The sequence below is a fragment of the Neodiprion virginianus genome, chromosome 2, assembly GCF_021901495.1.
Source record: "Neodiprion virginianus isolate iyNeoVirg1 chromosome 2, iyNeoVirg1.1, whole genome shotgun sequence".
Classification (NCBI taxonomy): Eukaryota; Metazoa; Arthropoda; class Insecta; order Hymenoptera; family Diprionidae; genus Neodiprion; species Neodiprion virginianus.
In genome coordinates this window covers 13,831,720-13,843,991 of record NC_060878.1, presented here as the reverse complement: position 1 = coordinate 13,843,991, position 12,272 = coordinate 13,831,720, and the positions used below count along the sequence as shown (strand labels likewise).

Sequence of the window (12,272 nt, the reverse complement as noted above, 5' to 3'; positions counted from 1 at the left end):
ATAATTGCTTTCAATCATATCGATAGGCGAGTTGAACGAGGTAAGTAACGCAGCAGAATCAATTTTTACGCAATTCAGTGACTGTATAGTTTATATAATAATACTTTGAACGACTGACCCATAGCTGCACCAAACGACGTAGAATCTTCATCTACCTTGTGGCTACATACCTGAATCTCGTAATAAGAAATATGCCACGTGCAGGCATTTGAGAAACAAACGAGCGTTGAAGCGGGTGCCTGGATTACCGCGGCACGTGGTGTGTTCTGAAAAGTCTACCGAAGCGCCACCTGCAGTCGAAATCGGCAAGTCTCCCAACTATCTGATTCGATATCGGTGACACACGTCACTTACGCTTGGCGACCGGGCGGGAAGCTATGCGCTTTTGTAGTCTCGTAGACACGAATCGTGATGTTCGGTGTTTTTCGAACGATTCAAATTACGTTATTTCTGAAAAAGAGATAAATTCGCAAATCAATGTAGGTAGATAAAGTCGCACTACCTGTCGAGAATAAGATCATAGAAATTCATAAATATCCCACCAAGCTTGCTGCGTAATCTACAAATTAGGTACAGTGAATAAATGCATACTGCATTAATTGGACTGTCATGATTATTATGAAGTTGCCAAGTTCTGTGGTTGTTCTTTTTGTTTGAAAGTGCAAACGGAGAAGTTTCTTGGACAAAAACTGCAGCTTTTGTATGTGCTCAACGACGAGAGTATTTAGAAATTATTGGGTTTGCTTTTTTTAATTTCCAATAAGATCGTTAATTGCAAAAGTTGAATGCAATTAAATTTAACTACTTATGCGCAGTTTAATTATGAAGATCCCAATATACAGTTCGATTTTGAGTCCTAGATTCTTTTTGCCGTAGCAACATGTGGCGCGAAATCCGGGACAGCGTTTCGATCACATGATACACTTTTTGTTTTCCATTTCTCGCCTCATTAATATGTTTACACTTTCAAAATAAATTTACTTCGAAGTATATTGGGGTTACCAAAATTATGAGTATAGTGGCGCCCGTTTTGTCCGCTTTTGTGCGTAAGCCACGGCCATCCCTTCATGGAATAGATTATAGGGTCCTAACCGATGCTGCGCATTCTAGTGGATTTCTCAAATAGACGTTATACGAAAAAACTACGGGACAAACGTATCTCCACTTTATAAGTGTAGAATTATATACCAGTAGGGAATTGCCGGCAGCTGGAAATGTAGTCAGGCGGGTTGTGAATAAATTCCGTCACGCTGTTCTGCCACGTATTTATAAGGTTCGTTCGACTCGGTATTCGAGCGTTCCAAACGGTATCAGAGTGCTCGGAAACGAGCATTCGACCAATTGCAATCGGCCTACACCAAGAAAACTGCTAATAATCCTTCGTTAGTTAGGTCTCAAGCTATAACCGAACAACCTTGTGACGGTGACGAAGAGATTATTTTGTTTTCCATCATTCAAAGGCCACAGAAATGCTGAGTACAACTGTGGTGTGCGGCTTATTTATATAACTGTCATAGGAAAAGAACTGTTCTTCAGTGGTAAAGATACAGCTCATCTCATCGATCATTCATCGACGATCTCAGCAGTTGTTTTCATGAATCCAATTGGCAAGGTGTAAGCAGCAGCCGTCACCTAGCCAGCCATACTTTCCTGGATAAGAATATGTAAGTGTGGGAAAAAATACCGATGCCAGACAATCAACTCGTAGAACTTTCGGCTTCTTCAGCAAATCTTGCAGCATAACGCACCAACCAACGTTACATTGAAACTTGAAAACAAGTAAGACTAGAACATTAATTAGCGTCTGATCAGGCTCGTTAATTCTCCAGACCCTATTACGTATTCAGTATACTATGATTATAGGTATACGGTAAAGTATTAATTTACAGTTTACTACATTGTTGACGGTTTGGAAGTTGCAGAAGAACTGAGTTCACGCATCTCGAATAACTTAAACTATAAAAATTGTAGGGATGAGTAATCAGTCAAACTGATACAAATATCTGATCTTGTCATATCATACTCTGCAAGTCATTCGCAGCCTATTGCTGTTATCTGACTTCTGCAACCACAGTTTTTCCTTCCACTTGGATTTTAGTAAAATCATATCGTTAAACAAGTCTGAATTGTGTTCGAATTTAGCTGCCTTGTATTTTATATCGGACTCCAATTAGCAGTTGGCGTCATTCCGTCGCAGAGTATATCTACTGCAAAGGTTTCCATTGCAAAGCTCTGCTGCATTTTGTTCGCAGTACGATTCCCTGAGTAATTTTATAATTCTACGCTGCGCAAATCAGAGTATTGAAGTGCACAGCAACATTGAATGTTCAGAAAGCAACTAATCAAGATTGGGCTACTATTGCCTTTTCTGCAATATTATGGTCAAGAATGACTTGTTTTTGTATAAAGTGTACAAACACATCTAAAATCAGAGGTCAATGTGCACAGATTTTACGCATTCTGCAGTAGCCACTACGTATGGATGTTAGTGCAGTTGGTCCTTTTGACTTTTATTTGGTGGTTACTTGAGAAAAACGAAAACCTATGTTTATGAGTTACGAAAGGTATCCTTTAAGTGCATTACTATTATCATATTTTCTTAATTGGTTAAAGAGAGGAAATAGCTATTCCATTCACGATGTATTCAATAACATGGAGAAATTCTATCGCCAACTAGGAAAAAACTATGTATAAATTGCTTATTAGTATACATGTTAATGCTTTCTAATGTTGTTGCAGCAAATTATGGCGGCCATTATAAAGGAATTAGAAATGGATCCATCTACTCATTCGGAAACGGAAAATCTGAATCGTGTAGATAGCGACAATGAAGACGGTATCTTGTCCACCTATAGTCTACCTGCATGTTTTGAACTAAATCAGAGTTCTAAAGAACAACAGAGTTGTTTGACACGATCTCAATACGCATTGGTAATATTATGTTAATAAAGATAAAGATACATTCTCAATGAAATAGTCATAGCATATTCACAATTTACTTGGTTTAAGAGGTTTCCACTACTCTGCGAGTCTAAAATCAAAGCGGTATTCACCAATTCTTTGCAGCTAAATTGACGAATATTGTTATTAGACGGATACATCTATTTGTCCCAATAAATTTCCGCAATCATCTCTGAAACATTTCAGTAAAAGATATCAGAAGTTTACACAATGTTACATTCAAATGAACGGTATAAAAAATTTCCATTTTCCCTTTTCCTGATTGTATGTTTTTATTGAAACAAAATTGAATTTTCGATTTTTTGATAACTCCTGCGATGATCTCGAAAATTGCTGAACGAAAAAATCTGAAATTCATAGTAGACTTTACATTCAAATAATGGGCGTGATAAATTTTTTAATGAAAATTCCATTTTTACGGTTCGTTTATTTACGTTCAATGCACTGGTAGTATATGTTTTGACCTTCTTGAATGAATTCCTAAGTGTTATAAAGATATTATTGGGAGATATACATAATATAAGGGCATTAAATGGTAGAGATAACTCCTCCATATGCAACGCGTTTTTTTTTTTTTTCATCTCTAATCTGTGGTAATCATCACTCAAGTACGCTGTAGATAATTATATCAAAAATATGTGGTGTGAATTTGAAGTCAATCGGAAGTACTGTGCAGGAGGAGTTATAATTCCTACAGATTGGAAAAACATGACGCGTGCAGAGGTATTTATCTCTGTCTATTATTAATAATAATATTTAACAAATTTTAAAACATGTTTAAGAAGCTTGAACCGTATACTAAAAGTGTGTTAGACGAAAGTATAAAATATATATCAGTGTAGCTGCAAAAAATTCATGGACACTGACTTCTCTTTGACTCTCTTAGGGTGGTGTGAGCCTTCAATAGATATCTCTGGAAAAAACAAATTCGTAAGAAAAATGTTGAAATAAATCTTTGCAAGAATATTGACATATTCACTTGAAGTAAAATGTACAATTACAGGCGTGAAGGGCTTGCTTCACCAATTCTTTGTAATATGAAAGGTACTCATCACTGCTCTCCTGTTTTCAAGGTTGTCTTTCATGGAGTTGCTGATACTTACCCTACAGACAGTGATATATTGTGTCGATACACTTTGACTGAGGAGGTGGAAGCAACACCTGGGGATCGGATAGTATTATTTGCTGTTGGGTGGTCAACGATCAAAGATTACATTGTGTTTGAATGGGCTCCAGTACCTGAGAATGGTGAAAGAGACCTGACAGTAGTATTTAAAGCTATTGATCTGCCCAAAGATGTGAATGAATTCTATCAGGTTCGTTCGCATTCACTGATCGTATTAGATTATACTTTTTTTGATAGTTTAGAATTTAGAAGAATTTAATTCTCTTATTGGAATTTAACGTATCGGAACATGCCATTTGTTGGCAGAAACACTCAACACAACTCGAAAATAGTCGTAGTTTATTAGAGTTTTTTTCCAACCCTCTCTTTTAACTACTAATCAACTCTATGTGAGAAGAGGAAAACATAAAGATTTGCACGAAGTATTCTATGCCTCGATATTTGTAAAACTTATGCAAAACAATCAGCTGTTTGTTCAATACCATATTGCTTAGCCGTACCCAATACATTGCATTTTAAAATACTTAATGAAAACAGTTTCATGAGTATTGGTCATCTTCGAATTCTATTTACCCTCAATCAGGTTTGCTATGTTAGTAACGAGGGTGCAGTTTGTGGTGCAAGTATACCATTTCAAGTGCGCACTCCTAACAACGAAGAGTTAACATGTGACCTTGAGGAAGATATGGTTGTTGTACGATCCTCAACAGCAGTTGCACAAGATAAACTTTTCAAGGTGCGTTACAGTATAATATATTACGTCTACCTTGTACGTAAATTTTGTAATGTTGCCGATTAATTTTCATTCTTTTGTTAGGCTCAGTTAGATCGGAAGATTCTAATTAAAAAGAACATTAATCTTGAAACGCAACTTCGCTGTTTGCAAGATGAACACAGTTTTGCTTTGAAACGGTTAGATCAGCTACAAGACACTTTGTGTACATCCGGAACGCGCAGTGCAACCTTGCAAACAGAAATTGCCCGTTTGTTGAATACCATCGATGAATTGTTATGCGTGAAGCAAAAATTAGAGGAATCCGAATTGAAACTGAGCGACGCAGAGTGTTTTAAAAAGAATATGCTGGAGGATATTCAAGACCTAAACACTGAGATAAGAGAATACCAGACAGAAATGCATCGTCTCGAAGCAAAGGTCAAAGACTTGGATAATGAATTAATTGCAGCTACAAAGAAAATCGAAATTTTGCAAACGGACCTAGAAAAATGTAAGAATAATATTGAATTTCACATTTGACTCGTCAAATATTATTTAAACGAAACTACGATTATCATTCAGTGCATTTTTTGCCACTAATTTGATCATAGTATTGGTAACTGCTCAACTTCTATCAGGCTAATTATCAACACTCTACTGTGTTTACAATATAATTCCATTAAACGTTGAACTTAAGTAGGTTTATAATTATCATGAGTGAAACAAAAGCTTTCAAGCTTACTTCCACTGTTTCTTCCTCATCAATTGGAAAATAATTACGAGATTTGAAACAAAGACCGCATCACTGCACTTGTTAATTTAGTTGACAAACAACATGTCAATCAAAAAAAGTTGACAATTATTTTCCAATTATTAGTTTCTGGATAGAAACCAGATGTTCAAATAACGCGACGTGAAATAATAATATAAATCATTTTGAAATTTACTTTATAATATTCACCGTACTCAAATTTTGTAACTTTGTTTCCAGCTGGAATCGAGGTTGCCCTCACGTGTAAGAAACTTGAAAAAAGTGAAGAGCATGGGACACATTTGGTAGATAAAATTTTTTCCCTCGAAAATGAATTGAAAGTGTGTAAGTTCAACCTGAACAATTCTCAGGTGGAGAATTTAAAACTTAAAGCAGAATTCGAAGATGTCTCTGATGAAAATACTAAGCTTAAGAAAGAGTTGCAGACCGAAAAGGAGTCTAAGGTTCATTCAGACATGTATGGACACGACATGGATAAAGGAAGACTAGTAACTGAAAATTCGAGGCTGCAACGGGTAACGGAAGACTTGCAAATGAGGATATCAACCTTGGAACATGAAATATCTGTCTTTGAGCAAGTGTTGGAGGACGCGTTTAATGCACAAAAAAACACTTGCCCTGAACACTGTAACTTGGAGAAGGAGGTAGCTCAATTACAGTATCGCCTCGACAAAATGTTGAACAAGGAAGAAACACCTGAAACTAAGCAAAGTTGTAGCAGTGCCGGTAAATCTTCACATTCAGAAACAGAAATTGCCACATTGTCGAAGTTATTGGATGATTCGTTAAAAGAAAATGAATTACGGTTACAAGAAAACGTGGAGTTACGACTGATGAACGAATTCTTAGAGTCCAAATTACCCTCGCCTGACAGAAAATTGGAGAATCAAATCGTTGTTTCCTGTCCGAACGTCAGTAACACTGATAGTTACACATGCAGTCCAGAGATACTCGCAGTAAGTATGAATGTTTGCTCTGATACAAATTTGTGTTATCCTTGCGAGAATCCACAAATATCGCAAAATTTGATCATTTCCAGTTGAAGGTTACTAACGAAGAATTCCAACAGCAGTTGGTTGCCAAGGACGAAAAAATTGTTGATTTACACATTGAAATGGAAGCGTTGAAAAATAAATTCTCTGTTACCGAGAAGGAACTCAAGCTAGAGATCGCTAACCTTGTTTCTAAAAACACTTTACTCACTCAACAGGAGAAACAATCTCGAATATTAAAGGATGAAATGCAGAAGATGAAGTAAGTAATCTTTGGCTATAGCCATACAATCTCAAATGCATTTGATCTTCACTGTTTGATTATTTTCACGCAGATTCATGAAAGAAGAGTTACTTGTTCAGAACAACTCATTGCTGGATAGGCTTCGCAGCAGTAAATACAATTTACCTACGAATACGGAAATAAATCCGGATCATATAAATTCAGCTTTAGAGATCGAAAATAAGCACTTGAAAGAGCAACTTGAATCTATATATGACGAATTGAACGCTACTTGGAAACGAGAAAAAGCGGTGACATTAGAGCTGGAAGAGTTTAAAGAAAAGCAGCAATGTCTTAACAACGAAATAGATTCGATGAAGAAAATAAAAATCTTTGCTGAAACCAAATGTTCGTTACTTGGTGAACACAATGATATGCTCTTGCAGAAGCTGATCCGTTTCGATAGCAAAGCACAGGATCATAAGTCCCGTTACGATTACTCTTCAAATCCGGAATTGAAACAAATCAGCCAAAATGTACAGAATGTGCTCTTGGCTGTTGAAAAGCTAGCTAGTTGTAGTAATGCAGAAAAGTCCCAACGCTCTATGTTAGAAGTCGATGATTTGAGGCACAGATTAATATTGGCTAAAGAGGAATATGAAAGACTTCACAGAATTATGATGAGTTACAGAACGAAGTATTATGATTTGAAAGCAAAATGCAAACCCAAGAAAGCACCTGCAAAAACTAATGATTCCACTTTGTCAACTATCTAAAATGTATAAAAGTTGAAATTTGATGACATTAAGCTTTCAGTTCTATAATCTGAATTAGTGGTTTCCAACGAGTGACGGTACTTATTCATAATGACGAAAAATACAGCCCGAGCAGCCTGAAAAAGAAATAATCATTGTAATTAAAACATGTTCAAGAATTGGTAAAAAATGTAATCTATCAGAAATTGAAATATGTATACACGTACATATGTATACATATGTATACCTATGCAGGTTTTCTAAAACTATATTAAGATAAAAAAGGCAGAAATTTGTTAAAGACCATATTATTTACTTTCAATCGTAAATTTTCGAAGGAATGTCGAAAGTTTATGAAACAATGTTGATATTTGACCAATTGGGTATTTAGGTATTATCAATGCTTTCTTCTATTGTAACAAAAGTCAATGAGGGCTATTTCTTAACTTTCACATTTTTTATATTCATTTCACGTACTCATACTTTACGTAATTTTATTTTGTGATACAGATTTTAAGAGCAATATCTTTGATTCGGACTTTTATCTAACTTGTGCAGGCGTTAGTCTGCTGCTTTAATGATAAGGACCGTTATCGTAAAAAGATGCTAAAAAAGAATACGAAATGATTATGCTGCTTTTCAAATTTTCACGTGACGAAAGTAAAATCATTACGCACGGACAGTAATGAAATAATATGTTAACATCGAAGTTTATTTTTTAATAAAACCATATAGAAAAGACTCAACTCAGTATTCATTATTTATAATCTCACGACATAAATGCAATCAAAATCGATTCTACATCACCAGGGTATTACACAATGTTAGCAGAAATATATCAAGAGAAAAGTTAAAATCAGCACACTGACAATGAATGACCGACTTCATGTGCTTAAAATAATGAAACTGTATTTGGTGGCAAGATCGTATCGCGGTAATATTTTTATCTGCAAGGCATGGCAGTCAAAGTACTCAAAATGTAGCATGATATGGCGGTCTCTCGCATCGAGTGTCGAACTGCGAACTGAAATTATAATGTTGTTATGACAGCTTGTACCAATTATCAGTAACTTAACAAACCGAAACTTGAGGTGGCTAGACTGCATTAAAATCTTAAAAAGTTCGCGCACGCGCAGCCGGGCATTTAATCTGCCAAGTTTCACGTTTTTCGATGGACTTACCCTTTGTTCTGGGCGTAGTAAGTTACTCATAGTTTTTGAATTCGCGCCGCATACGAAAATCAAAATTACTCGTAGAGTATTGGAACATGTCAATTTTTTCAAATCTAATTGGTAGAATGAGAAATACTGGTAGTCAAAATAATATACTTTATTATTTTCATCATCCCAGATAATAGCAAAGTATGTAAAGAAATTACAAATATCAGTCAACAACCAATGATATTCTTGTATCTACACTGCAGGGTCGTTAGCAATTATTTTAATGTTGTTCTGCTTGCTTAGAAGATTTGTTACACAGTGTTGAATAGTTTCTTATAGACATATTTTATTTTATACAGTGCCTAAATCACGTTACTTAAATCGAATAACTTTTTTACATTGAAGTCGTATCATCTATGTAGAGACTCGGATTAATATTTAAATCTTTTTTTAGTCTATCAGAGTAATCCTATACATAATTTTTATAATAGCACCGACTTGCGAATTCTTTTGGAAATGTCATGACCGTAATTTGCAATTCGCCATACTTTTTTATTCCAACGGGCTAAAATTAATTTTCTAAGGCCACTAGGGTTTATGAGTTCAATATGAGAATACTTTTCATGGCAAACTGCGTTGAAATGTAAATGCCACAACTTCACTTCTGTGACAGAGCCTGTGCAAAGCGTAAGCATCCAGTAAACGAAACTGGCACCTAGGAAATTGCAGGAGAATAGATGAATTGTTAATTCTGTAAATATGAAATATTTCAATGCTTTTTTCACCAACTTATACGTAGAATGAATCACAAATTCACAAAAACAAAATGCATGAAGTATCAAATTCATACCGGCATATAATATGAAAGCTTTGCTTCAGTTAAAACTTTTTAAATTTCCAAATTGGTCGTCGGAATTTGGAAAAAGATAAATACAATTCATCGTTCTGTAAATTAATAAATAAATATCTTCTCTCATCTAGAGTATTTGAAAAAAATATATCATCCTAAAAATAATGTATACTACTATATTACAAAGGAACCACAATTGGTTTCATGCTTATTTACAATAAATGTATTTACGTCCTGAAACTTTCTAATGGTTACCATACATAAAGGTAATAATTATTTTTGTGGCGAGTGCGCAGAAAATCCCTGTGTACGCAAATGCCACAAATCTTATTTTCTGAGCTAGTTTTTATAAGCATTAGCTCGTAGAAATCGATTTTTAAGCACTAGTGCTCATAAAAACTACAAAGTAATCAAGAACCGAAGATACGATATATTAACTTAGAGATTATTAAGAAATATATGCAGAATATACGGGATATTCCTACTGTCGGGAATCGGAGTGAGTAACTCCGATTGTTCTCGATGTCTATAATTGATGGCCTCCTGTCCCTCCTTTTCTGAGGTATGTATAAATGCAGAGGCCGGCAGACTCGATTTCATTGCATTGGTGCAGCAATGATGGGTATCATCAACGCTGTTATTAATATATGTGTACGTGAAAAAGCACTGCAGTAATACAAGGAAATCTTAATCTGTTACAGAGTATATATAATGGAATAGTGTGCGTACAATATTTGTGGTTCATCTCTGAATTATACGTTTTTATACAAGGAGTTATTAATGGCCAAGGTTTGTGACATTTTGAATATTAAATATCTGATTTAACACTGATGTGAATATTATACATTTTTGGTACCTTATATCTAAATGTATACGATTTCAATATTTGTTCTGAGATTCGAAAATTTTATTTCTTGACTCAATATGCCGATAAACGCGAATTAAATCTAACAAAAATCAATTCATCTGTAAAATGGACGTTATAAACACAGAGGGGTAAGTGATATTCAAAATAAAAATTTTCCAATCAAGGATACTTCAATGCCTAATCTCAATGGAAATTACAATTTCATTTCTGTAGATGAGATATCTTGTTATACCTATAGTACAGTGGAACTTTAATTAAAGGCATTCGGATTGAGTTCAATTCCACGAGGCGAACGTTTGTTTACATTTTTTTTTCTTATTCAGAATGCATAACGCAGAGTGCCAACATCGGGACTTGTACTCTAATCCGTTGGCCTTAAAACATTAATAAACTAGCCGAACTGATCGTTCGTGTGTGGTACGTCATATAAAAATTTAATTTCTATCGTCTTGTTTCCAACTCACGTTTGATTACGTATCTACATGCAATCATTTGTACCGTTTCTCTACATTAAAAATTACCTAACAAACGTATTTTTAAAGATCACTGTTTTTTACTTATCAAATAATTTTGACTCTCACCATTCTTAATTTTGTTGAAAATTTTTTGGGTAGTATTAGCATCTCTACAGCTCACCATTCATTCAATTTATACCGTTTTTAATCGTATTACTTTTGGTTAGAAATGATATAACCCTCTCAATTTCTTTTCACCATTCTCGAAAGATTTTCAAATATTTCAATTTCTGTTCTGACGATTTTAAGATTGGTCTCATGGTGGAATGCATTTGCTCTTAGTATTTTTTTTTTTGACCACTGAAAATTTTGAATCTATCAAAACCAACGTTTAACGTTTTCCACTCTGTGAAAAGCACATTGAAATTCCGAACAATGTGAAATTAATTTTTTTACTAATTTTTATCACAATTACAAAGGATTATTTTCAAAAGCAATAATATTTCATTCGAATGTTTTCAATCTTCACAGAAATTATATTTCCTATTTCAATTAATTTCCGATTGACTTCCTAAAGGATTTAATTTTATAAATCTATATTTTACAATGCGCTTCGGTAATTCTCCCTAATTACCGTTTAGTGTAGCTTGTACCTGCTGAAAATTGAAGAAAAATTAATTTCGCATTCTACGTCATTTCAATGTGCTATTCATAGTGCAAAATGTTTCAGAATTTATTATCGAAACGTTAAAGATTGTTCTTTACCCATCTAAAATTTTCAGAGTACTCAAACAATTAGAAAAAAAATTTCACGATTATGAAGCCAATCTTATATCTGATTCGTTATCTAGATGGCATTTGGATTCTTTTTTTTTCATTTCATTTCGTTATTCAAATAACTCGAAACTTACTAAAATAGGACCTATTCGAAATATAATCAGTTTTAAATTAAAAGTAGTGCTTCGATTGAGATCGAGATCATAAAAATCTGATAATCCGCTCTCGAGATATTATTTGAATTATATGCGATTAGCTAGATCTCAGAACGTGAAGTTCGGTTAGAAGCTCAATTTTTAATTTTCGGGGTGATTATAATAACTTTTCTTAATCTCGTTGCTCGAAAAATAAAATGACGGAAAATTGATAAAAAATAAATAAATTGTAGGGTTTAGAAATGCTACTAATATCCGTACTAATTTTTATAAAATTAAAAATGGTGACTGTTAATGTTAATTGATTTTGCATGGAATGGCTTACATATAGGCCACTCCATATTAACCAACTTAAGTCGACGTTATCCTTCCTTGGATTAATGCTGGATAAAAAAAGGAACTGTCTTAGTCAATCGATTTATCATGAAGTGCTCTAAAAATATACGTAAGTATGCACATCTAT

The 12,272-nt window shown here is 34.4% G+C and overlaps 1 protein-coding gene across 4 annotated transcripts; it reads left to right on the top strand.

The window, feature by feature from the left end:
- The first annotated feature begins 1,250 nt into the window (after positions 1–1,250).
- On the top strand, positions 1,251–12,190 carry LOC124296917 (tax1-binding protein 1 homolog B-like). Of its 4 annotated transcripts, XM_046747351.1 has the most exons (9): positions 1,251–1,644; positions 1,701–1,779; positions 2,740–2,931; positions 4,035–4,277; positions 4,671–4,823; positions 4,905–5,313; positions 5,794–6,530; positions 6,614–6,828; positions 6,902–12,190. In XM_046747351.1, exons 3-9 carry the CDS (start codon positions 2,746–2,748, stop codon positions 7,563–7,565), a joined length of 2,607 nt encoding a protein of 868 aa, XP_046603307.1. In that variant the 5' UTR covers positions 1,251–1,644; positions 1,701–1,779; positions 2,740–2,745; the 3' UTR covers positions 7,566–12,190. The 4 variants fall into 4 exon arrangements, with proteins under 4 accessions (XP_046603307.1, XP_046603308.1, XP_046603306.1 ...); XM_046747352.1 differs by lacking the exon at positions 1,701–1,779 and having other exon boundaries at positions 1,251–1,664; XM_046747350.1 differs by having other exon boundaries at positions 1,251–1,779.
- Positions 12,191–12,272: the final 82 nt, after the last annotated feature.

What these genes read in the sequence shown, in the direction of transcription:
- LOC124296917 (XM_046747351.1), top strand. Translation starts at nt 2,746, where the DNA reads ATGGCGGCCATTATAAAGGAATTAGAAATGGATCCATCTACTCATTCG. An exon ending in CACGATCTCAATACGCATTG is followed by an intron (nt 2,932 to 4,034) that starts GTAATATTATGT and finishes CCTGTTTTCAAG; the next exon opens with GTTGTCTTTCATGGAGTTGC. An exon ending in GCAGTCCAGAGATACTCGCA is followed by an intron (nt 6,531 to 6,613) that starts GTAAGTATGAAT and finishes GATCATTTCCAG; the next exon opens with TTGAAGGTTACTAACGAAGA.